Source organism: Leptopilina boulardi, unplaced genomic scaffold, assembly GCF_019393585.1.
Source record: "Leptopilina boulardi isolate dan_hultmark-lab unplaced genomic scaffold, ZJU_Lbou_2.1 LbouV2_325, whole genome shotgun sequence".
In the NCBI taxonomy this organism is placed as follows: Eukaryota; Metazoa; Arthropoda; class Insecta; order Hymenoptera; family Figitidae; genus Leptopilina; species Leptopilina boulardi.
Window position 1 is genome coordinate 6,124,442 of NW_026137891.1, and position 26,898 is coordinate 6,151,339.

Here is a 26,898-nt window from a genome sequence, read left to right on the forward strand (position 1 = left end):
TTGTTCTCAATTTTAATTTGTTTTATTTAGAAATGCTTAATAAAAACATAAATTATGCCAGTGATATTTCATTATTTAATATATTTATAATTTGATTTTTTTTCGTTGAAAATAACTGTAAAACATTGTAGTCTTATTTTAATAAAAAAACATTTCTCATTAAAACAGATTACAAGCGCTTATGAGAAAATTTGTTTATAATTTTTTGTAAAAAATAATCGTACAATTTCTGTTTTGAATAACGTTTACGATATACTTAAAAGTTTAAAAGAACCACTAGGATATTGATTGCATAAGAATTATTTCTGTTTTGGTATGTTATACACATTACCGAAAGAATATAAAAAAAAATTCAGTCGATAAATATATTTAATACAATTACAAAGGATCATTTAAATTCAGTGAATGCATGGCACATTTATTTTCAAACGAAAAATAAAAGAAGTAAACACCTTATGACAAACTGTCTTTCTTTTCTATTTTAGCAATTTGCTTTTTGTGATGGTATTATTTCAATATTTTTCTTAATTACATAAGAAATACCGTTTTCATATTATAGCTACAAAATTGTAACTATATTACTTTTTCACTAACGCATTTTTACAATTTACAAATATAATTTGATATACATCTTTCAAAAATACATTCGCGCCAATCACGCATATCACGCAATCTCTAGTCACTTTTTTTCAATAAACCTGGTCAAAACTTAAACTTTATCGTAAGGCATAAACAATATGAATAATAATAATAATAATAGTAATAATAATTAATAAAATTTGTTACTTATATTTATCACTACTATTAAATTGTTATCATCTACTGGAAAATGTAATTTACTTTATCGCAAATTTTCAGGAAGATCAAAACGGAACTTAGTCCAAATATAACTAAAATATATAAAAAGTAATTTCCAGCACATTAAAAATTCTTACATAAATATTCGCGATTTATGTACATTCTAGTCGATCTTATAATTTTTTTCTCAACCAGAGACAACATTTTTCGTTTTAATATTGTTTTTTCTTTTTTTTTAATATTTTGTAAAAACGTGCATTGAAAAAAAATATTTTTAAATCTTTAAAAATTGTGATTAAAATTTCCACAATTTTTCCAAAAAATAATTTAATAAAAATAATTAAAATTTTTTGTTTTAAAGAATTTTTAAAAAATAGACACTATTTAATTTTTATAAATTACCATTTCTTTAAATATATTTTAAAGAAACAAAAAAATACAATGAAAGCATTGTACAAAAAAAAGAAGCATGTGCAATATAATCAACATTATATAAGATGCAAAAAAAATTTGAAATTCAAATTTGTAGTTGTCCCTGCTTTGAGAAAGTACAATAATAATAATTGCTTTCTGAAATTTAAATAAACAAAAATTTAATATTCAGGCCAATGTTAATCTCTCGAAAAAAATAGTAGCAAAATAAAGTAAATTAACGAAAAAAAAGTCAAAGAAATAAAAAAAAAAATGTTTGTGAAAAGTCTGTACTTTAGATACAGAAAATAAAAAATTTTCTTTCAAAAAAATAAAATAATTAACATTAGAACAACTTTAGTCTATATCACTTGAAACGCTCATAAAACTTTTCCGGAGAATTTTTTTTGTTTGAATTCACAATATTTTCTGCTTTGAAGCGATTACAAATATCTATTTGCTATATTCACACAAAATATTTGCGAAATATTCTTCGCAGAAAATAAACTATTGTAAATGGCGAAACTTGGGGCATAAATCTAATTATTATAAAGTAGTGCGTATATTACATAAAGTTCGGTGCGCGTTTATGTTACTTTTTTTTCCTTTACAACTTAGTTTATATTTTCTCGATTATGCTTCTTTACCAATTTTTTATTCACAGTTTTTATCTTTTAAGTGCACATTACGAGTTTTTTTTTCTATATATATATATGTATATATAAAGTTTAAATGACTGAATTTTTTTTCAATCTTTAGCACCACTATGACAATTCAGTTTCATTTATAATTTGAGTAAAGCTTTGTGGGATACAGTTCATATTTTGAGCAGGTAACTGTAAATTTGAAGTTGTACTTAATCCTTCAACTGCTTCAAAAACAGATTTTGTGGAATTATCATTAATACCAGATTCGAGGATATTTTTTACTTTCATATAATGATAATGAATTGCATCGATTTCTGCCCAGATTCTTCTTACTTCTTTAAATAACTGAAAATTTATATTCAATAATAACTATTCTAATAAATTGAATAATACAGAAACAGAAAAGTAAATACCTGATTTAACCACGTTTCATCGGCCAGAAGTTCATTAAGTATTATTGTTGTATCTTTGTGCGGATCAGAAACTCTCTTATCACCAACTCTTCTTGCACATTCCAAAAACATAAGATATTTTTGATGCGCTACCTTATTGAAAAGTGCAATTTTAGTTTGACAAATGCGACAAAACAAAAAGTCCTGAAACAATCAATAATTAGAAAAATGATGTCGAATTTTGTAGAAATTTTCTAAAAAACGATTTTTTACCTTTTCTTGAAGAACTTTTGGATCAGGTGGCGATCCTTCTAAAGTAGTTCCGTTGTACGGTTGACCGTAGAGTAAAACTCGAGTGTTTACTTTATCATTTTGACAACCGGCACAAAGTTTTCCTTTATATTCAGATTGTGGTAAATCTTTAAGAATATTTAAACATGGCCACGTTGAAACAGCCGTTACAACATTTGAATGCCATTTTGTTGTTGATAATAAACGACGTTTTCTTTCCTCCGTTACATCATCAACAGTTTTTACATTTGACAAGAAATAATCATCTAAATTAAAAAGAATTTATTTTTATTATGAAAAAAAATATTTATCAACAAAAAAAAATACAATTCTTAACTAACCTTGCTCTTGAAATATTTCTGTTAGGAAATTCGAATCCAATGCCTGAGATATTAAAGTTTGAATGTAAACTTCAAAATGATCTTGATATTTTTCAGTTCCTTTCATACATTTCTCAATGTACTCGCTGTAAAAAAAATGTTAATTATTTTTTCTTCATAATTTTAATGTAATAAAAAATATTTACCCATCATCGACAATCATTTCTTCTCTTAGAAATTCAACGACAGTTTCGACTTTATCTTGCTGCCAGAATTTAACCGGAACTTGTTGATAATCGTGTCGATTTTGTGGTGACCATCCAGAATACTATAATCGAAAAAACAATATTACTTAAAAATATCAAAAATAAGTTAATTAAATTAAAAAAATTCTTACAGTTGATATATTTCGATAGTAAGTTTTTCCATTCGAAATAAATGGCTCGTATTTTTGAAGTAATGTTTTCCCATCAATTCTCCAAAGTGGTGGGAACTTTTCATCTAAATCTGATTTCATGACCACAAATTCTCCCGACTGAAATAGAAACAAAAAAATTGTATTTTCAAAAGAATTTAATAACAATTCAAATTTTAGATATAAATTAAGTTACCCAATCGTCTCCATTGTCCATTGAACGCTGCATGTACGTAAATTTTTTATAATATCAATTACAATATTTTTTTTTCAATTAAAAATTTAATGAAAATACACAAACCTTAAATGGTGAAATATCGATATCGTCATCGCTCACAGAAGTAAGTAATTTTTCATCAGTTCTACAAGAATTTTTATTACTATTTGAATGTCGTGCATAGATATCCTGTTTTTTTCTTCCACTTTTTTTGGAACCTGTCAAATCACCCGATGAATATCCATCTTCATCGATAACTTTTCGTGATCTTTTGCTTATTACAGGTCTACCGCGCTTTTTTCTTTTATCCTCTTCATCGCCAGCTAATTTTGCAGCTGGTGTCCAAGCTGGATCAGAATCTGAATTACCCAATTCCTCATCATTATCATAGTAATCAATGCCCTGTTGTTGATCCAATAATTTTTTAACTGACGATTTTTCCTTTGCTTTTCTTAGTGTTGTTTCACGTCTTGGTGGTAATGCGATAGAATCTAGAAAAAGCAATTTAAAAAAATAAATAAAATTAGTAAAATAGTGTCTACAACTAGCCTCAAATTTTTATTTGTTAACATTTATGAATATAAGAATTCATTGTATTGCTTATTGTTTGTTTTGCATGGGCTTTAGGATTCAATGAAATAATTAATTTCTAATTATTGCTTAATTTCGCTCACAATGTGGACCTTTATCATTTGCATTTATTTCACTAAAAACAGTGTAATACATATAAATTTTGCTAAATTTTAAAATAATGTAAATTGTAATAAAAAATGTTAAACATTGAAAATAATTATTTGTTAAAAAAAACGAATAAAAAATTAATTTAAATATTGTAATACTACTTCTCGTACTACATTAAAAATAAGATTTCATTATTATTACAATTAATTTTATATTCATTATTTTAACAAATAATTATTTTCTATGTTTAACATTTTTTATGACAAATTACATTATTTTAAAATTTTGCAAAATTTATATGTATTACATTGTTTTTAGTGAAATAAATGCAATACTTACAAATTAATTGTTTTATTAGATCTAGAAACCCATGCAAAACAAATATTATAACATTTATAAATGATGAATATAAAATGAACAGTTTTAAAAATAATTATTATAAAAACAAATCGATTTTTCATAAATAAAAAAAAATGCAAATTTATTATTAATTTATAAGTGAAAAATTGTGAAACTATATTGTGGACATTAAAAATATTTTTCAAGGATATTCAAAAGCAGGGCTGCAATGATTTAAATTTGATTTTAATCGTGATTTAAATCAATATTTAAACCCAAGGATTATTTACATTTAAATCATGATTTAAATAAAAAAAATCGAATTTAAATCAAATACCTAGATCGGATTTTTTTAAATTATAATATTTACAGACCTCGGATCGACTTTGAGGATAAAAAAACGTCGTTTTAGTCGATTTACATTTTAAAAAAAGTTGAAAAAATCGATTTTTTTAATTTTAATTAAATTTATTTAGTTAATAAGTATTTTACTTTAAATAACTTATGTTATTAGATATTAAATCCATTCTGACAACATTTGAATCGTAAATTACGAAATACACTCAACTCGAAAAAGCGTAAATGTCATTTTCGCATAAAAATTAATAAGTGAAAATGACTCTCACGATTTTTGGAGTTGAGCCCTTTTCGAAATTACGATGCTGAAGTACGCAACGTTTATGAATAACGATTGGAAATGAATTTTTATTTAACACGGAAAATTATTAAATTGTTTACCTACAAAAACATTTTTTATAATTTGTTGATTAATAAAAACTACAAAAAATATTTTTCACGCAAAAAAATATGAAACTGAAGTCCGCAACGTTTTTATAAACGAAAAAATAATTAGATAATAGGTATGTATTACTTTGACATAAAATTAAAGTTATTCGGAGGCTTCTATAAAAAGATTAATTTCTTAAAAGTTTGTGCAAATCAAAATTAATAATAAAATGACTTGAAAAAATCATTCTATTTTAATTTTTCGTTTTTAAAAACGTTGCGAACTTCAGGTTCATCAAAAAAATAAAGAATTTTTCATTCTAAAAAATTATTTTTAAAAAATCCGTTATTATAAACGTTGCGTACTTCAGTATCGTTTCGAAATTTATGATTATATTCAATTTCAGTGTTTTTATTTGAAACTTTTTTAAATACACAATTGAATTTTTAAAGAACTTTTAAAATTAATAAAAATAATTGAACTTTGGAAGAGTTATAGTTGAAATTTTTCGAAATAATTGAATTTCAAAAGATTTTGTTAAATTCCAGACAATAATTAAATTTTACAGAATTGAAAATAATTTATCAAACAATTTTAGATGATATTTTTTAAAAGTAATTGAATTTTCAAAGATTTACCATTCAAATGTTTTAAAATAATTAAATTGCAAGTGATTTTTAATTGAAATTTTTTCTCATTTCAGTTGTTGATAAATTTGTATTAGAAATTATAGACAAAAATTCAATTTTAAAAGTTTTTAATTAAAAAATGCTTTCAAATAATTTAATTTTTGAAGAAAATTATAAAAATCATTAAAAATGATTTAATTTAAAAAGAGTTAAAATTGAAATTATTATATTTCAAACAGTTTTAGATGGAAAATTTTAAAAGGATTTAAATTCAAATTTTTGGTAATTTTATATGATTTTTTTTTTAAATTGTAAACAATTGTTGAATTTCATAAAATTTTTAATTGAAGAATAATTTAAAATAATTGAATTTGTGAAGAATTTTTATTAAAATTTTTGAAAATAGTTCATTTAGAGAAAAATTTTAGTTAAAAATTTATTAAATAATTGAAATAAAGAAGATTTGCATTGTATATTAAAAAGACGTATTTTGTTAAAAAATTTTTTAAAAAAATGTAAAAAAAAAGTCGAAAAAATCGCATCTTATTCAAATAATTCGAAAAAAAGTCAGAAAATGTTGAAAAAGTATAATCCGAGCTCTGTTCAAAAGGACGAAAAAAATTCCCTGACTTTCAGAAAAAAAACCTTGTAAAAGAAAATATAAAAATATAAATTTTTTACTCACTAGCTTTTTTCGGTTTTGTTATTGTAATTGGAACACCATCGAGACCAGCTGCAGCGGCTGCAGCAGCAGCGGCGGCCGCTGCTTTTCTTTTTCTATCCGTTGGACCTCCTGGTTTAATAGGCCTTCCTTTTTTAGGTTTCACCTCACTTTTCATAACATCAGCAACAATATTTATAGGTGCATTAATATTATTATTCTTCTTTTCAATTTTTTTTGTCGCACTAAATAGAAAATCATCATCACTACTAAAGCCACCATCACTAGAATCGAAATTTTTATTTTTCCTCTCTTTTGGCAAGGGAAAATACCTTGGATCATTTGCATAATCAATTTGTGGTATTTCTTTATTTTTCATTGATTGTGATTTTATAATATCACCATTATTCATTAATCCATCTGATGGTCTCATTGGCTCCGGTGGTATATAAGGCTTCGACCTATTCCACGATGCTTTTCTACCACTTTTCATTGATGATTCAGGCGATGGATCACGATCGCCTTGAAGAAATTTCAAATAACTTGTCATAAAACCAGTATTTGGTTCTTTACCCCTCATTTTTGGATCCGTATTTTGAGCCATTATTTGACTTTGTTGTAGAAATCCTAATTCTTCTTCAATATCAGGAACTATTACTTTTGGTTTATCGTCACGAATTTCAGGGGTGAAATTTTGTGTCTCTCCAATTTGTGGTGTTATTTCCACGGTGGGTTGAAATTCATGATGACTTGGTGTAATGTGAAAAGCGGGAAAATATGTAAGAGGCGGTTGATGTGAGAATGTTTGATGTTGATGTGTTGGACCAACGAAATTTGTCGAATGATGCTGTGAGGCAAATGCGCCACTTGAAGGAAACATTTTCGAATGTGGTGGTGGCGGTAAATTCCAACGTTCAAATTCAAAATAACCATTTTGTGGTTGATTTGTATTGTGATGAGCAGGCGGTGGAATTCTGTTTAAGTACTCTGTTACAACTGCTGAATCGGAATTTTTCTTTTTCTTTGTTGGCGATTCGGGTTTTCGTCTGTCGTCTAATTTCAATTGATCGGTTGCAATTGGTTGTTGAATTTGACAGGAAGTTTGTTGGAGATTTTTTACAATCGTCATAGGATCACCTCGACAGCTACTTAAATCCTGCAATGGTACCTGATTGGAGTCGAAATAATTTTGCTGTCTTTCTGTTATGATTCTGTGTTGTGTTGTTAGATGATTATTAACCTCGGGGTTTGTTTCATAGGGATCGATGTATTTTCGTGATGTACGACTATCGTCCCAGCAGACTTGTTTTTGCGATGGGAGGAATTCTTGTCGTTCGTAGGCTCGTCCTTCATTGTAGGTTGTTTTTTCATTGGATCCTAAGGCTCGAGTGATGACTGACGAGTAGGCGACTTGAGTTTGTGAAGATGGTCTGGGAACAGTGACATCCAGGGGGGATGGTGGAGTTATTTGAATTCCTGTTTTGTAGGTTGATGCACCATTGGAACATTGATTGCTGTTACTGTCGCCATGAAGGGGCGACGGAGAGGAAATTGTTGCCATTGGACTATTGTACATTGGATAAGCGGGACTTGGCACATGACCCAATGGACTTGCTTGTGAATGTGCTTGAAGGGGACTAGGTCTTCTTGGAACAACAACTCCACAGTCGGGTCCATTTTGAGTTGATGTATTCGATGAATAGGCGCTGTCAGTTGAGGCCGTTGATTTTGATCTTCCAGGATGATGATACTCGGAATCACTCGTTGAACCTGAATAGTGTCTATAGGAAGCTGATTCAAAATGTTGTTGATTCAATACATGAAATTGTTGTTGATTGTGAAGATTATTGTTAGGAGTTCTCTGACCACTTGGAATTTTATTACTTGTATTGCAATTGGAGTTTGTATAATTTCTTGAATCCATGATAGAGAAACTAATCGGTGATGATTGACTATTTTCATGTTGATCAGTTCTTCTGTGTTCATTAATTTCGGGATAAATTTTTGCCTGCGCTTTTGTTTGTATTGCTTGTTGTGATGTTTTTGGAATGGAGGGAAAATTGGTGGTTCTTGTTGATTGTTTTTCGGGCAATTGAGAGGGAGCGGATCTTGTTATTGAATTGAGAAAAATTGTTGTTGGTGCAGTTGTTCGAGAAGTTGAAACAATACAAGACTGATGTGTCAAGGGTGTTTGAACTTTGACTGACGGCTGATTATTGTTAGTTGAATAATTATTTGACAGTGTATCGGAACTATAATTAGTTGGTACTTGATGGAAAAATGTTTGGGCTGATGTAACTGTTGATTTAGCAGAAGTAACTGGCGAGGGTGATCTTGGGCCTTTTTTATTATCGTAAGTTGATGATTTGAAATCTGTTCCCGCGACAACTGGGGTATTTAAATTGTTGATCGGTTGACCACTTACAAAATGAGTATTAAAGGAATTATCGTAGGTTGTGACAGGTTTTGTGGATGGTGGTCCTGGAGAAGATGAAACGCTTTCGTGTGGTAATATACCAAATGGGCTTGGTAATTGTGGGTTATTTTGATGAGTCCATGCCAAAGTAGAAGCGGTAGGAGTCGTTGTTGATGTTTGATTTTCAAAAAAGTTTGATTGATGTGCTGCACTATAATTTTCTCTGAGTGTTGGAATATCATTTTCGGGTGCATTTTGTTTAATTCCAGCGACAGTTTGATTTTGAGCAAGCACTTGACGATGTTGTGTTACATAATGGGCTTGCTTTGAATTTGTGTGATGAAATAAAGGTGAAAATACATCGTAACTCGCAGGGGGAGGAGAAAGGAATCCCCCTGGATTAAAAGGTGTTGGTTGGCCCGCCAGAGTTGCAGTTGTATGGGCTGCTTGCAAAATTAATTGAGAAGTTGTTGCAGGAGGTGCAGGTTGAGTAGCAGTTGTTACTAAATGATGATTAGTAAATTCACTATTTGCACTTGTTGTTTGAAAAGTACCAGTAGCACTTCCTGTACTTGTACTCAAACGATTATACGATGTATACCATGGACCACTGGGATCCATCACCTAATTTTGGCACTTAAGGTGCCTAATCTGGATGGTCTGCGTTTTGCATCTGATAGCCTTCATCCACTTTTTTTTCTAAAATACAAAAAATTAATTTATTCCAATAATTCTCAATTAAAGAATAACACAAAAATTAGAACATTTTGATAATAAAAAGAAATGGACTCGGTGCAATTAATAATTTTTCATTTCTCAATATTACATCATAAATTGTAATATAAAACAATTTGACATTTGGAAAAATTACGAAATCTATTTCAAGTAAAACTATTTTCCACCTTAAAAAAAGGGTTAAAATTGGAAAATAATTTAAGTAAACCCAAACACCTGCGATATAAATTCTAATAAAAGAAGTTTCCTTCTTTTATATATTTTCTTCAAAAAGTTGTATTCTTCAAATTTTTATAATTAGATAATCTTAGTTTTTACATTTTTGTCAAAAACACCTTAAAAGAAAGTATGTTTATTTTTGCAAATTAAAAATTAATATAACTGAAAATAAACAGTCATTGAAAAATTTAATTCACGTTCATTGAAACTTGAAAAGAATTGTCTATTAACAATAGCATTTAATTGAATACATAACTGAATATAAAGGAAAATTAATAAAATGATGTCATGTGTGTGAGAAACAAGTTTCGGCACCAAACTATGTATTAGAAGATTCGCGATCAGGAAGGTCAGCGTCTTTTGAGATTTTGACTCCTAATGATTAAGACATGTCGAACTGAAAAAAATACATTATTTAATTGACCTAAAAGTTTACCTTAATTTTTTACTGTTAATGATGTTGTGGCTCATTTAATGTTAATATTTGTAGAAACATATATCAACGTTTTATCAAATATCATATAGAAATATGGCCACAGATCGGCGAATCGACACTCAACACAAGGATTAAATATATAAAAGAATCAAAACTGTAACTCTTTTAATACTCTTCAGTTTTCTCACGAATCATAATGTATGTAATATACAATATTTAAACCACATTAAATTAAAGCTACACAAATCACTTAATTCGAGAAAATTTGCTAACAATTATATTGTACTTCTCAATGTCCATTATAGGCCGCCATTTTGAATTGAATCAACAATAGAGAAGCGCCACCTGTTGATTGATAAATAAAAATGGAGGGAATATTTAAAGAATAATGAAAATAATTGTTTTAAATATAATAATTTAAAAAAATAATTAATACACGAGTCTTATTTACAATGATAATTTTTATTGAAATAATTGTGTAAGAACATATTTCTAATTCGAAAATACAGTAATACTTAATAATTACTAACATAAATATTACATTGATAATTAAAATTATAGCAAAAGAACTTTTATACGATGACATTAGTAAACAATTAAATGAAGACAAAGACTTGAATTATAAACTAATTGTATGATCATATATAAGTCATAAATCCGAGCTCCGTTCAGGTAAGAAAATATTGACAAGACTATTAAGACACTTATTTGAATACATTCGCAGTAAAATAGTACATCTATAGTCTTCACTGACATTACAGGCATACATTGAAAAAAGTGTTATTTCTATAAAAAAAAAAAAAAAAATGAACGTACAAGACAAAAAAAATTAATTTTTCCTGTAATTGCATTTTTTTTATTTAATTAATTATAAAAACATTACACTCACTTTGATTTCCTTTTAGTTTGAAAAAATTTTCTTTTAACACAACAATTTTTTTTATAACAATTTCCTACTATTTCGAAGTTTCCTAAACGATTTAGATCGAATTATATTTACACAACATTCTTATTTAATAATTATTTGTGAAATAATTAAATTAATATATCACGAAAACCGAGATTCCCGATTTAGTAAATATTGGGTGTTAAAACAGAATATGAAATAATAAATAAGCAATTTCTAAGATGAAAAAAGAATAATTTTCTTAAAGGTGCGGTACTATTTATATATCTCACTTTGGTTTCTTTAATGATAATTGTCTAACATTCTTCATTACGGTAACATTATAATATACATTCATTCGTATTACTTTGTTTTTATTTGAAATTTTCTGTTTTAAAAATTCATTTGAAATGTGTTTAATAATGGCTACCTCATTTGCATTTTTCGTTGTTGCCAAACAGCAAATTTCTTATAGGCTGCATTCAAAAGTTGATTCAAGTGACTCGTTAAATGTTGACTAACTGCTGAGAAATCTCTCTGCATACGATCCTAAAAAAGAAATTTTCTTCTTTATTTAACCCTTTTAATCGAGATTATTTGTTGAAAATAAAATTTACCTCAAACGGTTTGAGTTTTGCTGAATGAAACCTTTGAAGTGCTTCATGCATACGAACAGCTTTATCTTCCAATTGTGGTGTTGTTGGTGGAAAACTCCTCCAAAAGTGTTTAAGAAGTTCACAAAGACAGACGTAGACATTGCGCAATTCTTTTTCCAAGTCTTTTGGTATTAGTTCTATATGAGAAAAGAGAAATATAATTAAAAATTCCAATATTTAAGAAGAGTTGAAAAAAAATGAAACTCACGTCCGAGACTTTCTTCTCTAAAACCTTTCATTAAGGCTCCTCCAGGTGTGAGTTCTCCTAAAGCTAAAACTGCTGCTCCTGGACTTACTAAAGTTTTCGAATCTTGTCTCGGTAAACTTGCACCATTTCCCCATTTTCCAATTTCTATCCTCATTTGATTTAATATTAACGGTATTTCTTTTTGATTAACTCCAAATTTTTCACTTCCTGGCACTGGTCCATGCAAATATCTATCAATTTGCGTTAATTTAAGAGGCAATAGATTATTCGTCTGTACATCACAACTCGTATCCAAATCATCGTACAATAACTTCTCTTGTATCCTAAGCTATAATAAAAATAAAATAATTGAAAAATAAATTTCTTTAATGTATTTTAATTTCTCTTTACCTTTTTAATCTTTGGTTCGTCTAGATTATCATTTGTCGTTGGATGTTTACTTGCCGATGATGCAGATCCATTCATTTGTTGTGTTTCATTTGAATTATTTGAAGATTTGGCAGTGCTAGCTTTCATTACCATAATGCTGTGTTGATTAAATCTTTTAATCATATTTTGATGTACAATATTACCCGATGGTTTATCCGCCTTTCCAACTTCACTACCATAATTTTCATCTAAATTTTTATCCTCAAAAGAGGTAATATCGAGCAAGGGATCATTAATTCCCGTTTGTATGTCTTTTTTCATTTCTTGATCATCAATTTTGGCACACTCGGTGAATAAATCCTTGGTCCCTGCATTGATACGATCTCGATGAAAATAGTGCGATTGAAAAAATTTCATCCAAAATTCAGATTCTTTCATTTTATTAGGCACATTTTCTTGATGCTTTCTTTTAACAGCTGGATAAGTTTTAAATATACATTCTATTATATCTGTAGTTAAATTATATTTGAATCCATTGCAGCCATCAGCTTGTGGTTTAATATCGGCCTATAATATATATTAAATAAATAATATGAAAAATATTTTCGAATAAAAATAAAAAATTTATTTTTCACTTACAAGAAAGGCACCATTTACACCAATTTCTTGTTGTTGAACTTTTTTTGCCTGCATGTATTCTACAGCATGCTGTGCCCAAAATTCTTCAGACGAGACTACTTGCGTAATTACTAAATCACGATACAATTGTAGTAATGATGGATTTTCTTGGAGTAATCTAAAAATAGAATTGATAAATTTAGATCATTTAAAAAAATAAATAAATCGTAATCGTAAAACTAGTTACCTATTCTTCTCTTCTAGTTCTTTATTGACTTTCTTTTTGAATTTAGGTAGTAATTGTTGTAGCAATTCTTTCACATCGTCACGATCTTTGATTTGTGCTTCTTGACCATTTTTATTTACAAAATGAAATGTTGACGATTGTCCATCGTGTAAAACTACTTGTAATTGTATTTTTGATTTCCCCTCGGGAGATATTTTTTGCACTGAATACCAATAAAATTTATAAATTATTTTGAAAAATATGAAATAAATTGTTTAAAAAATAACAAATCTTACATTTAATGTCAGCATATTTGTGACTGACAGATACTTTGTTGCTTTTTTCTAGCATAAAAGCTATTCTTTCGTTCATAACATATAAAGTGCCATCTCCTTTTTTATAACGGACCTGTCCTACTTGCATAAGAACATCTTCCGATGATGTGGTCATGGTGGACGAGTTTTTTTAACAAGATTTATCTAAAAATAAAAATCAACCAAAAATATAATTAACTATTGAAATAAGTTCTTCCCAGTTGAATTAAATTTCACATCTTTTTCTTATTTGCTTTCTGAATAATACAGTTTTATAAGTAGAGAAAAATAATTTCAAGGCCTTTTCCAAGTAGTGCATAATTATAAAATTAGGTGTTAAATAGCAAACTAGTTTCCAAAGTACATATAAGGTTTATCTTACTTTGGATATTAAGGCGATTCTTACTTTTAATTATGCAATGCAAGCAATGCTTTCTAAATTATATATCACACTTTCTTTCTTTAACATGCATCTTATAATTTTAATATTCTTTAAATTTCATTATTTTTAAATCCAAAAAATATAAATAATGAAAATTTTCACATTACAAAAAAAAAAAAAAATGACGTACTTTTACGAAAATATACCAAATAAATATTGAAATTATGTTGCAATAACAACATTTTGAAAAAAAATAAAAATAATTTTCAACTTTTTTTCATCAATATTATACGCTCTAAACATTTATAAAATACAATATTTTAGAGAGATGATAAAAAAAATTATGATAATAAATTTATAATCTTAAAACTAAAAAAAGAAATAAAAATCGTATAAAATAACATTCTATATAAGCACCTATGTTTGTCACTGTGTCCTTGAATGCAAAAAAAAATTCTTTATTAAACATTTTAATTTAAAAAAAAAATCACATCCATAAACAGTTATGTTAAAAAAATGTTTTCTAAAAAAAACCTACATTCACAAGTAATAGGTCTCATAAATCGGAAATCCGACACTGAAATGATTATGATAGTCTAGATTTAATTTTTAATCGTATTTTTATATTTTTCTGCGATTGCCGGCTCAGTTTTCATTATTTAACAGCAAATCGCAACTTTCTAATTAATTTTAACCTAAATTAATAATAAAAGATGAATATTTACCGGTAGAAAAATGCAGAAAACTAGAGACGAATATTTGTCGTTCGTCTTGGCCACCATGTGCAGAACACATCGTGTCGTGTCGGATGGACGCATCTCGAATTGTCGACGACTACCACGATCTACCCGACGTCGTCGGCAACAAGAAACAACATCGACCTGTCTCTGACTAAAAAAAACTACTCTAGTCAAATCAACACAATTATCAAACTTCCTGTAAACAGTTCTTATTTGACATTGAATAAACTTTGATTTACAATCTGTAACATGTTAATCAACTCTAGAAATAATTTAAAAAGGTTTATAAAGTTTATGAAAATTATCTTTTAGTTTTATTATAAATAATTGTTTTATGAAATAAAATATAATTTTCAAATATAATTTTTGTTCTGACTGAAAGCGCGTTTCAGTTCCGGTTCAAAGTTTAGAGGTTAAAATAAGAGGGCACTGCAATCAACGATTAATTAATTAAACAAACATTTGTTAATTATTCAAGAAGATAAAATAAGAAATAATGTCGGTCACTTCTTTTGTATTTCATTGAGTTTTAGACGCAACCTGATATAAAAAAATAACTAATCTATTACGTCGTATTTTAAATATATAATGGGCGGCAATTTTTTTTTTTTTAAATGGGCGCTTTTTATTTATTTTTATGACTCTCGTATTATTTTTCAATTCTTTTAAAAAAATAATGTTTGTATCGATCCCTTATATTTATAAACAGAAAAAAATGAAGAAGAAATAACTATTCGTCTATTTTTTAATAAATTAAATGCTATTACATGTTTTTAACCTCATATTTGTCAAAAAAAAAAGAAAAAAATTTAAAAAAGGGACGTTAATTATAATTTTTGGAAATTTAAATCTAATGTAGCACATTTTCTCCAAAAAAAAAAATGTTTTCAAATACATCGTTATCACATTCTAAAGGTTTGCATAACTAATTCCATTGCATATAATAGATTTAATAATAAAATTAATAAGAAAAAAATATTTAATAATAAAATTAATAAATAAAAAAATATTTAATAATAAAATTAATAAAAAAATAATATTTAATAATAAAATTAATAAATAAAAAAAATTTAATATTAAAATTAATAAATAATAAAATAAAAATTAAAAGATTATTATAAATATTTATAAATATATTTTTTTTGTTACAGACTTTCTGGAGGACATTGATTCATTTTTGAGGAAAACAATACTGAACAGTAAGTAAGTAAGTAAGTAAGCTAAAGTCAATAATCTTTGATTGACGTCTGGAGATAGAGGCATTACATTTATGTTGCCATAGTAATAGTCGTGTGTTCATTTAGACGACAAAATGAGTTTATCACGCGAGAATGTAAAGTTAAATGAAATATAACTATAGTTATAAGACAATGTTGATGTGAAATATGTAAAACTTTTGCATGCACGCACCTTATAGATATAGATATAGTATTTGCACTAAATTGCGTATATTAATCAATTCTATAGGTATTACAGTCATTCCTGTCATGACAAATAAAACTTTATCACAAGTTAAACAAAACTTTCATGAAAGAAATAATAAATTTTCTTTAACTATTCCATCAATATTAAATTTAATAATTAATTAATTAAAACTTAATTTTTTTAATATGTAGTTAAAAAAATTAAAATATTAATTATTATAGAATGAAAAAAATACAATTTATGCAAATTTCTTTAAAATGATAATAGATTTGTTAAGAGTTGAAAAAATATTTTTTTAAGAGCAGGAAATATGTTTTGGGTCCAAATGTTCTCGAGATTTGTTTACCAAAAGAGGAATGAATTCTTTCATGAAATATTATTCCAGAGATGAATATCCAAATATTTCACCGTGCAGTTATAATGTTCTAGAATCATTTAAACGTATTCACACAAAGGTATATTAAAAACAATTAATTATTTTCATTTTAAAATTAAACGTTATATGTAAATTGAAAATCAATTTAGCCATGCCTTGGTGCCATAAGTAAAAGAGGATTTAGTGGTCCCGCTAGATTTGCAATAAATTCAAAATCGACTGAAAAATCTCCAGCTCCTTGTGATTATAGTCCTCCAATTCTGTTTTCGTCTGATAAAAAAGAATCGAAAGCTCCATTTTTCTCTTCATCAAAGAGAAAATCCCACACGATCAATAAAAATCCCGGGTAAGAAAATAATTTAGAAATCTTCATAGCTTTTCCTAAAAATACAAAAATTTAAAGATATTTATGAACACAAAAAAAATTTTTCTCAACAGACCTGGCTTGTATAATCCCTATGACAAGAAACGTAATATTCTTTTCAATCACAGTTTTGGTGGACGAAAAAAAATACATCTTCCAGTTGAGATAAAATGTTGTAGTCAAAAAAATGATACTTGTAAAATCTGTGAGGAGAAACCTTACGGAGATTATTGGCATTGGGAAAATCAAATTTTCCTTTGTAGACCTTGCATGTTGGAACAACAAAAAAATCATTCCAAATTTACAAGGAAGGAACTTTTCCAATTTTCTGTAACTAATAAAATTATTCATTAAATTTTATTTTTAAAAAATTCTCAAAAGAATAAACTAAAAAATTTATTTCAGAAATTAAGAGATTGCTCAGGGATACATTTACACGAGGGAACAACGGCAAAAGTTTGGTTAATTCATCCAAATCAAATTGTAAAATCTGCTCGTAAAGAAGCATATCTATCGTGTTTTTTCGATTCCTAATTGTTTAACTAAAATTAATTAATTTATGTACAATTTAATTTTTACCAAAAAAATGAAAATTGTAGTTTAAATAATTTTGTAACTGGTAGATAAAAATAAAAATAAACTTGTACTTTAAATTATAGAAATGAAATAATTATTTTTAATTTATTTTTGATAATTATACAATCACTGGTATTCATAACATGTAATTTCTAAATAATTTAACTAAATTACAATAAGCCACTTTATAGATACCTTTATTCGTTATATTTGAGCGTATATTTAAATACATATATTGTATAAAAATATCGATGTTACACATAGTAGTGTATACATAATTATTAATTATTATATTTTTTTAACGCAACTTGAAAACGACAAATAGATTACTCATATAATATGATATTTTTTACGTATACGTGCGGTATATCAGTCGTTAAGAAAGAACACTTTTTTTAGAGATAGAGAATTTCGTATATATATTATTTTGCCCAAGTTTTTCTATAACTCGCATGGCGAAAAAAATTATTAATTTTCATTCAAAATAAGTTACAATTGATAAAAGCATATTTTATATAGTTAATATAGTGAACAAAAAAAATACATGTAACTTGTTTTTTAAGTTTCATTCAAGTTTATGCAAAGATTAATATTTTTTTTACTACCAAAATGCTTTCATGACATTTCTCTCTAAACTATAATATATTCATTTTTTTTTTATTAAAGTTTCGTATACATTTTTTTTTGTGTGTGTGAAATTTTAATATTTTCACTGTTAAAATTTCTTCATTTGACACATTTGCAAAAAAAATTGTAACGCAATAAAAAATAATAAATTATTTGTATATGCAATTATTTTAAAAGAATTTCTTGTTTTGATAAATAAGAACAATTTTTTAAGTAACGTTATGAAAAAAAAGTAATTTTTTGTCGAGTTAAAAACAACGATAAAGAATATTTTTTGCAATTATTATATAAATATGCGGAAGTTTAGAGATTTTCTTTTTAAACATCAATATCACGCAGTGCAGAATAATAACATTTCATTATGATCAATTTTTAAATTCAGTAAGCACAATGATTTTTTTTTTGTACTTTATTATAAATATTTATGTATCTTTGTCAAAAACAATGAAAATGCTTTTCTTTATGTATGAATTTGACTTTGTTTTATCATCAAATTTAACAATTATTTTTTACTATTATAGTCTAATAATTTTATTGTATTTTTATAGTAAAAAATTAGAAGTTTAAAAAAAATAAAAATTAATAATTATTAGGCTCCAAATTCGTGTTCATTAGATATTTAAAATTATAAATTCTATTGTTGTCTTTTTTAAACTTTTTGTACTGAAATTGACATTTTAAAAAAGATAAATGATAAAAGAAGCAGTATTTATAATAAATATTATAAAATTTCATAAAAGCTAATTATTACAAAATACAGATCAATATTTTTGCTTAAAAATCAATAAGTTGACTTAGAAATTATTGCAATTGGACATTTTAGACCAAAAAAATTATTTTCATCTTCGTTTTTGAATTAAAAAAAAAAAAGAAAAAATAAATAAAATACACAATTTATAAAAATACGAAAGTTCTTAATTCTAAAGAAAAGTTAAAAATTCGAAAGTTTGTGTTTCTTACTTAACCTTTTGTCGGACTCTTCAATTGGATTACCTCCATCAGGTGCTTGTCTTGAAATTGTCGATGTTGATGTTTCTGAACTAGTCAATGTATTTTCATCATCGGTTTCGGATTGTTTTTCCGTAAATTTCTCCATAGAAGTTGAACTTACAGATTCTGAACTATTACTTGCCATGAGATCATCAATACAGGGTCTATGAATCACAGTAATATCAATATTTCCATCAATATCTTCATTTGCGACACTTGTTGTACGACAAGCATCCGTGCTTTCATTTTCAAATAAACTCTTTTGTTTTTGTATGTTATTGTCACTATTATTGGCGAATGTATTCTTCTCCATCATTTTTCTTAATCTACTTAATCCACTATTAATTGCCGCATTAAATGTCTCAGTGTATCTATTGTCAAGCTGTTGAATTGCATCACCATCAGTATTTCGATTTTGAACATCTTGTGAAACAGAACAACTAAATGAATTAGGACTCAGTTGTACATCGGGAAGTAAATGTTGATACAAAAGAGGATTAAAAACATTTTCACTATCCATATGACGTACATTTGTTGCCATTAAATGTGCAGATAATTCATCAAATTCAACTGAATCATTTCCTTCATCTTCTTGTGATAATTCCTGTCTAATTACACTTGATACTTTATTTTTATTTTCCGAATTACTTGATTGGGGTTTTAATTTTTCCACTGAATTTTCTTCACTCATTTGAATTGAGTTCTCTTCTTGTGAATGTCCATTATTTTCGGAAATATTTCTCGCTTCTTGATTTCGATTGCTTCTATCGTTTTGAAAATAATTATTATTATTGCACTGTAAATTACTTAATAATTCCATAATATTAATTTTCATTGGAAACATTTCCATTGGAACTGGCGGTGGTAGTGAAGCAAGTTTATCGAGTAAATGATTTACGTGCATTTTAGTTCCTTTTATTGGATGTTCTTCTTCACGATCTGATGAATTGGTACTATATGGATTTGATGATTCATTTAAAAAATAATAGCCGGATTGATGATTATTATAACATGTTGAATATCCCGTATCGGAAAAATTTGAATCCACCGCCATTGTATTTGATGGAGAACAATGATTACGTGATTCACTTGAACATGATGGATTTCTTTCTTGATTTACTTCCATGGAAAAATTTGTATTCGATGCCGGAGGAAGAACAATTGATTCTTTTGTGTTTGCTCCTGTTTCTGGAGAATCATTTAACACTCCATTACACTCTTGATCATTCATTTCAAAATCATTTTCAAAATCATCTTCAAAAGCATTTTCTGTCACATCATGCAAACGTGATTGTAGCCGTTTTGTAATTTCATCCAATTCCGTTAATTTTTGTCTAGAAATAACAAAAAATATTCATTTTACGTTCTAAAAATATTTCAATAAAATTGCGATATTTACTTTAATGACGATGAAAGAAGAGAGAGTGATGCATCTCCAAATCCAATATCAGGCATTGTCTCTTCAAAAGCCGGATAACTGAAGTTCATCATTGTATTTGAAAGTTTAGAATCGTCAATTTTTTGACAATCATTAAATAAACGCATTGTTTTCGGACGAGGTGAAGATTCATTTGACTGATTCGATTGGCAAGGTTCGGACGGCAATTTTGTTACACTTGTAGAAGAAGATTTCCCAAAAGTAGATATACTCTCCAATGGAGTTATGCTCACCTAAATAATTATTTTACATTCAATGCCGAATTAAATTTAAAAAAAAATTTGTTGATAATTACCTTTATTTGACCGTTACATTTTCCTGTAAAATCAATAATATGAAACCATCCAGTTACAAGAGGAAATCCAGCAGTTAATACAGAAAGATCAATTGCAGCAAAACCGATAACTATATCTTTGTCTAAATCAATATCAGTGCAAGTTTCTGGTTCCAATAGTCGCCAAACTTTGAATATTAATTTCTTTTCATCCTGAAATTTGAAAAAAAATTATTTTCTGAAAATATGTTGTGTCAAATATTAACTTACGTTTGTCAAAAGTTGAACGGGTAATCTTGTATCACATCTCCATTCCCATCTTGGATTGCATGTTCGTGGGGAAATATTTGTATATGAATAATATTGTCTTTCGTTTGGACTCGTAATTCCTTGAAAAGTAACATAAGTACTTGGCTCGACAGTTGTATTGGCCTTTTCAACTTTTGGTAAATGTAAAGCACATTCTATTTCAACGACAGCTCGAAAAGATTCGGATTCCATTTGTTCATTGCTCATTGGATTTAAAATTCCCGAAATTTCTGTTGTTGTTTCACTAAAATTATTACCTTGATTTGAATAATCATCAAATTCAGCACCAACTCCAACGCTTCTGTACATATCGGTTGAAAGATTAAAATTTGTCTTTGAACTTCGATTACTGCTGTTATCGGATAAAATAATTGATAATGGATCCAAGCAAGAAGCTTCAGTTCTTTGTTCCTCGTGAATTTTCTCCTCAGTTTGTGAAGCTTGATTTGTATTTGTTCTCGAGACATGTAGAGCTTGAGCGAGACAATCGACAATTGAATGTAAAACTTTATTTGGATTTTTTAAAGAATCAGTTGCTTCTTTCTCAATTTCTTTTTCGCGAGTTGTAAATTCCGTTTGGCATTCTTCATTCCTTGAGGAAATGTTTGGCGTTTCGGTGATTCCTCGATTATTGGTTTGTGAATTTTCGAGATTTAAAATAGGAATATCTTGACGATTTGTTTGATTAGAATTACTTGTAGTTCCAATTAATCCACAAGGTGTAGTGATAGAATCACGAATACCTCTTGTCATTTCTAAGAGGGCAATTTGATCAGCTGTTCCAAGGGCCACCAAACCAAGTAATTGACCCTTACTTTCACCGGTTACTGGATCCTTAATCAAAATCCAACCATCCACACTAATCACTGGATACTGTAAAAAAATTATTTATTTAATTATTTAATAATTAAATTAATTTAATTTTCAATGATAAAAAGAATTACTTTTGATAATAATAAATAGGGCAAAACATGAGAATCTCGATAAGCAACGTATAATTGATGTATGGGAAATTTGGCAATTCCAATGAGATTATCTTCTCCGTTAGAAGTTTTGCTATAAACCTCAGTGACTATGAAATTATCTTTTGTTCTTTCGAGTAAATCAGGACCGTGAATGAGAGGAACGAGCTGTAAATAAAAAACGAAATTAATTTGAGGAAGTATCAATTTTAAATTAAATATTAAATCTTAGAAAAATTACTCACTTGATGAAAATGATATAAAGGATTTTTTGTATTGGTGCAAATGCGACTCATCGCTCTGTCTTCTTTCCAAAAAGCTCGACAAATAATATAAGTATTTAATTCAGATAAACCTCTGCCTTCAGATATGTATATCAAACCATGTAAAAGAACCTAAAACAATTCCAATATATTATTAAATCTATTTTATTTATTTAAAGCAAATGAAACTATTAAAACAGAAACTGTTACCTTTTCATCGTGTTTACTTTTTGTAATCAAAATTTCCATATTTCCATCGTCTCCATTTGTTTGTCTTTTTCCAGTTAAACTTCTTTCATCATTTGTTATTGAATTACTTCCATTGCTGAGCGTGTCAATTCTTCTAGATGATGTGGAAGAAACTCCACTATTTGAATTTTGAGTTCCAGTCACAGTCTTGAAATTCACATTTTTTGTATTAAGAGGAGAAAAAGATTCTCTCACGGGAATATTTTCTTTCGCAGACGTCACGGCATCTAATTAAATTTTTAAATTATTTTAAATTAAAAAAAAATGTAAAAATTGTAAAAAATTGAAACTTACCGATAAATTCTTTGCCAAAATGAATGCCATCACAACCTAATGCAACTGCAACTTCTAATTCACCTACTTTAATACCTTTATTAATAATAGCAACTCGTTGTGTCATACTTAAATTTTTTGTCCCAAACACTTCATTCAATTGCATTGTACCAATTCCTAATAAAGTTGGTGATCTTTGATTTAAATGTCTATGAAAGACTTTAAATTTTAATGGACTATTCACATAGGCGTAGGATTTTGATATATTGTACACACCTTGATGGTAAAATAAAATTTCTGTAAAATAAATTTCATTTTCCATTAATATATATTATTAATAATTTGTGTTATTTTTAATAGACTAAATTATACCTTGATCAATTTGCTTTCGAGAAGTCATTTTTACGGGTTTTCTTTCATTCATTGATTTTTTCTTCAACAAACTTGGATTTGACGTAATAGCATCGTATTGTACAAAAAATGTTGCTGAAGATGGAACACCACTATCAGCTACAAAAAAAAATATCGTCAAGTTTAATTAAAAATTTTCTCTAGATATGAATATCAGTAACCTTACCTTTATCACGAGTCAGACAAGATGATTTCACTCTTCTGTAGCCAGCAGGTGACAAAACGAATGACCTCACAATTATTTGTAGACAATCGACATACTCAAGTGGTGTTATCTCTGTAAAAATTTTAATTAAAAAAAAAAAAAACTCATAAATTTAAATAATATTAAATTTACGGACCTTTAGTCTTAATATCGGTAGAAATATTTTCCTTAACAACTTTTATTTTTTCAATTTCATCTTTCGTATCATTTTCCAAATTCTTCTTAGTAGTTGTCTCGGAAATTGGATTCTTATTTCGTTGACAACAATGAATTGATTGTGTTGCAAATTCTATTAAACTTGGAGTAGGAGAAGTTGATCTTAATGTTTCTAGTGCCGCATATTCATCGAAATAATTCATATCCTTGCCAAGAAAATATTGATATAAATCTGCTTCTCTTTCGGGACAAACATCAGGATGATAATTTTCATACAAAAATTTATCAGCATCGTATACATAGGAATCATCCATTAAAGCTTCTTTTAATAAAGCACTTTTCAATTTTGTTGATTTTAGATTCGATCTATCGACAAGCTTTTCAGGAACTTCAAAGTTAAATTTCTTAATAGGCTCTATTCTCTTATCCTTTAAAATAGATCTATAAATTGTTTCCTCGTGTTTTGGATTTCTCAATGATAAGTAGTCAATTTTCACAGGACCACCATCGGCTTTATTTAAACTTTTCATATCAAAATTTACTGATTTACTTATCTCATTATTTTGATTAGTTCCCATTTTTGCCGGCATATTTTCAAAATTCGAGGTATTTTTAAGTTTTATTGAAACATGTACACTGCCTATTCTATTTTGAATTTTATCAACTATTGGAAAATAGCGAGTAAAAGGCTTTGTTTTAAAAATATCTAACAAATCAACTACAAGAGCTGTCCCTAAAACTTTCTTTGTTTTCTCTGATTTGATTATAAGTTCTAAAGATTCACAATTTTTTATATAATCTTCAAATAGATAAAAATTTGTTTTTATCGTATACGTTTTTTCTGTATCCTCAAAATTTTCCGAGAATTTTGTAACATCTAATGGCCTGAAAAAGTGTATATTATTATCAAAATTTCTTGACAATTAACCTCGATATATAGAAATAGAATATAAATTGTTTAAATAAAAGAAAATAAATTAGAAAATTTAAATTAATACCTAAACTGTATTTCGTTCTCTTCACCCCACCAGGAGACGAATACAATCACATCCCCAGGGTTTATATTGGTCCAAATGACTTCGTCAATAACAAGATTTAAGTATCCATGTATTTTACCCTCGACAAGAGGTGGTAAAGAACGATACTTGTTCTCCTTTGAATCCATTTAAAACAAAAAAAAAGAAACACACAAAAATTATTTTGCCCATTAGTCATTGACTTTTGTTTACATTGAAGATAAAAGATATTTTGACAACAATCATAGCAAAGTAACAGTTTTCCAAGTACGCCATTTAAGGCCTATTCGCACGAAAGAAAACAAAACAAGTGACGCTAAAAAACTTGTCCAAATTTTTTATTTCTTGTTTTCAGCCAATCACGAATGTCTTTGTGCTTTCGGTGGGAAAATTTGAAATAAAATTAATTTCTATTAAAACTCGGCTTTGAAAAAATATTTCACTAGAAAATGGGAATAATAAAAACACAGAAAACTTTTTTTTTTAATTATTATTTAAAATAAAATATTTTTCAACCTTTCACAATTTTTTACTGGATTTTAGAAATATTATGTAGGGGAGAGCGGGGCAAAGCCGCTATGTGGGGCAAAGGCGTTTTTCAAAATATCTTCCTTCTTTCTCATCTAATACAATTTTTGTTTACAGTTTATTATTAATATGATTAAAGCAATTAATTAGAAAAGAAAAAAACTCGAAAATATTAAGTACAATAAGAAATATAATATAAAAATAGTTTTTGCAAGGAAGAGATGAAAATTTCGTTGATCGAAGATTCAAATTTAAAAAATAGTTTTAAGCACTTGGATCTTAAAAACATTTCGATTGAATAAATGAATCATTTATCTACACGATCTGCATTAAATTTAAATTCATTTTTTTATTTATATAAGTGAAATTTTAAAAATAAAAAATGTTTGTCATTGGGGGCAAAGCCGTTTAAAAAATGTTTTGTAAAAACAGTTGAAAATGAAAATCTGCATTACCTTTAGACATGAAGGATTTCTAACTTCAAGCGCATCAAATGTCAACAAAAATGTTATATATTTTATTCAATAAAATAACTCAAAAATTTGTCTATTGGTAAATATTGTTATTCTTAAAAAATGTTTGTAAACAATTTCAAATTCTTTTATACATTTATCCTTATAAAATGGGGTTTGTTCAACTAGAAAAAATTATTTTCATAATCTTATTTTCAGTTTCCAAATTTTACACCAATTTTAGTCAATAAAATAAATCAAAAATGTGTGTATGAGTAAATATTTTTATTCTTAAAAATTTGTTTATAAACAATTTTAAATTAATTTAAGCACTTTTTCTTGTCAAGTGGTATCACTTAAAAAATTTTTAATTAACTGTAATGTACGTGTATATTATTATTAATTTAAAATACAATTAAACAATAAAAAAATTAATTATAATACAAATATCAAGTAAATGAAAACAAATGTTTTAATTTCACTTTATTTTTTAAATTTCCCACTTTTCACACTGCGCATGTGCATGCATTTCTGACGCTGGAAGCATAAGGGCCAACGCACAATAGCTTCGCGAAAGTCGTTCGCGAACGAGATGCATGAGATAGAAAAGGATACGAATATATCGCTTTCGCGAAGCTATTCTGTTTAGGCCTTTAATCGTTACATTGGATTTCTCCTCCTTTTTTATTGTTTTTTTAATTCACTGATTGTTTTTTATTCACTTATAAAAAAAGGTGGTTGACATTAAAAAAAAAAAATGAATGTGTTGAAATAGAAAAAAATAGATTAATACAGATCTAAAATTTACTTATTAAAAGTTGATCGTTTTGAATTCAAATTCGCCATTTTGGTATAGTTTCATACGACAGGAAGTGTCGACTTGTGGCGCTACCAGTAAACTCCCACTAAAACCATTTCTTCCTCATGTTCCTCATTGTTCTACTCGTCGCAGAGAGAAGTGTAAGTAAAAAAGTGAATTCTTTGTTAATATCATTTGAGTGTTTAAAATTTTTTTCATTGATCTATTCGGTGTTCTTGTTAGTTATTTTATTCGTCCGAAATTCAGAAATACTCTTCAAATAAGTAAGAATCGGGTTCTAAATTGAATTAAAATAGTAAATTTTTGCTTCGTGAAAATTTTATCCTTGAAAATCCGCCCCATTTTGTGCACGCTTGGCTTGGCGTCATTTTTTCCCCACAATCGTAGAATGTGGTTCACACAATTTTTGCGTTATTAATCGATAAATTTTTGTAAAAATAGATATTATTTC

General features: G+C 27.3%; 5 protein-coding genes across 8 annotated transcripts in view; 2 read left to right on the plus strand and 3 right to left on the minus strand.

The window, feature by feature from the left end:
• The window catches only part of LOC127284636 (uncharacterized), a 188,819-nt gene that overhangs the window by 145,602 nt on the left and 16,319 nt on the right, over window positions 1-26,898 (plus strand). The gene's annotated exons all lie outside the window — the stretch shown is intronic.
• Window positions 352-10,640, minus strand: LOC127284635 (uncharacterized). Of its 2 annotated transcripts, XM_051310175.1 has the most exons (10): window positions 10,335-10,640; window positions 6,553-9,643; window positions 3,576-3,982; window positions 3,471-3,497; window positions 3,257-3,394; window positions 3,066-3,187; window positions 2,881-3,005; window positions 2,522-2,805; window positions 2,270-2,452; window positions 352-2,201 (listed from the first exon to the last, which is right to left on the minus strand). In XM_051310175.1, exons 2-10 carry the CDS (start codon window positions 9,563-9,565, stop codon window positions 1,974-1,976), a joined length of 4,527 nt encoding a protein of 1,508 aa, XP_051166132.1. In that variant the 5' UTR covers window positions 9,566-9,643; window positions 10,335-10,640; the 3' UTR covers window positions 352-1,973. The 2 variants fall into 2 exon arrangements, with proteins under 2 accessions (XP_051166132.1, XP_051166133.1); XM_051310176.1 differs by lacking the exon at window positions 3,471-3,497.
• Window positions 10,776-14,876, minus strand: LOC127284639 (general transcription factor IIH subunit 1). The gene is made up of 8 exons (XM_051310185.1): window positions 14,719-14,876; window positions 13,594-13,776; window positions 13,319-13,520; window positions 13,093-13,249; window positions 12,475-13,020; window positions 12,085-12,412; window positions 11,838-12,013; window positions 10,776-11,769 (listed from the first exon to the last, which is right to left on the minus strand). Exons 2-8 carry the CDS (start codon window positions 13,745-13,747, stop codon window positions 11,647-11,649), a joined length of 1,686 nt encoding a protein of 561 aa, XP_051166142.1. The 5' UTR covers window positions 13,748-13,776; window positions 14,719-14,876; the 3' UTR covers window positions 10,776-11,646.
• LOC127284644 (uncharacterized) lies at window positions 15,166-17,573 on the plus strand. The gene is made up of 6 exons (XM_051310189.1): window positions 15,166-15,648; window positions 15,885-15,932; window positions 16,459-16,613; window positions 16,684-16,880; window positions 16,973-17,228; window positions 17,304-17,573. The coding sequence occupies exons 1-6, from the start codon at window positions 15,615-15,617 to the stop codon at window positions 17,430-17,432; spliced, it is 819 nt and encodes a 272-aa protein (XP_051166146.1). The 5' UTR covers window positions 15,166-15,614; the 3' UTR covers window positions 17,433-17,573.
• LOC127284634 (uncharacterized) lies at window positions 17,651-24,931 on the minus strand. Its single transcript, XM_051310174.1, has 12 exons — window positions 24,630-24,931; window positions 23,612-24,516; window positions 23,437-23,547; window positions 23,232-23,369; window positions 22,881-23,156; window positions 22,548-22,813; window positions 22,320-22,469; window positions 22,057-22,242; window positions 21,074-21,985; window positions 20,825-21,016; window positions 20,491-20,762; window positions 17,651-20,425 (listed from the first exon to the last, which is right to left on the minus strand). The coding sequence occupies exons 1-12, from the start codon at window positions 24,794-24,796 to the stop codon at window positions 19,033-19,035; spliced, it is 4,968 nt and encodes a 1,655-aa protein (XP_051166131.1). The 5' UTR covers window positions 24,797-24,931; the 3' UTR covers window positions 17,651-19,032.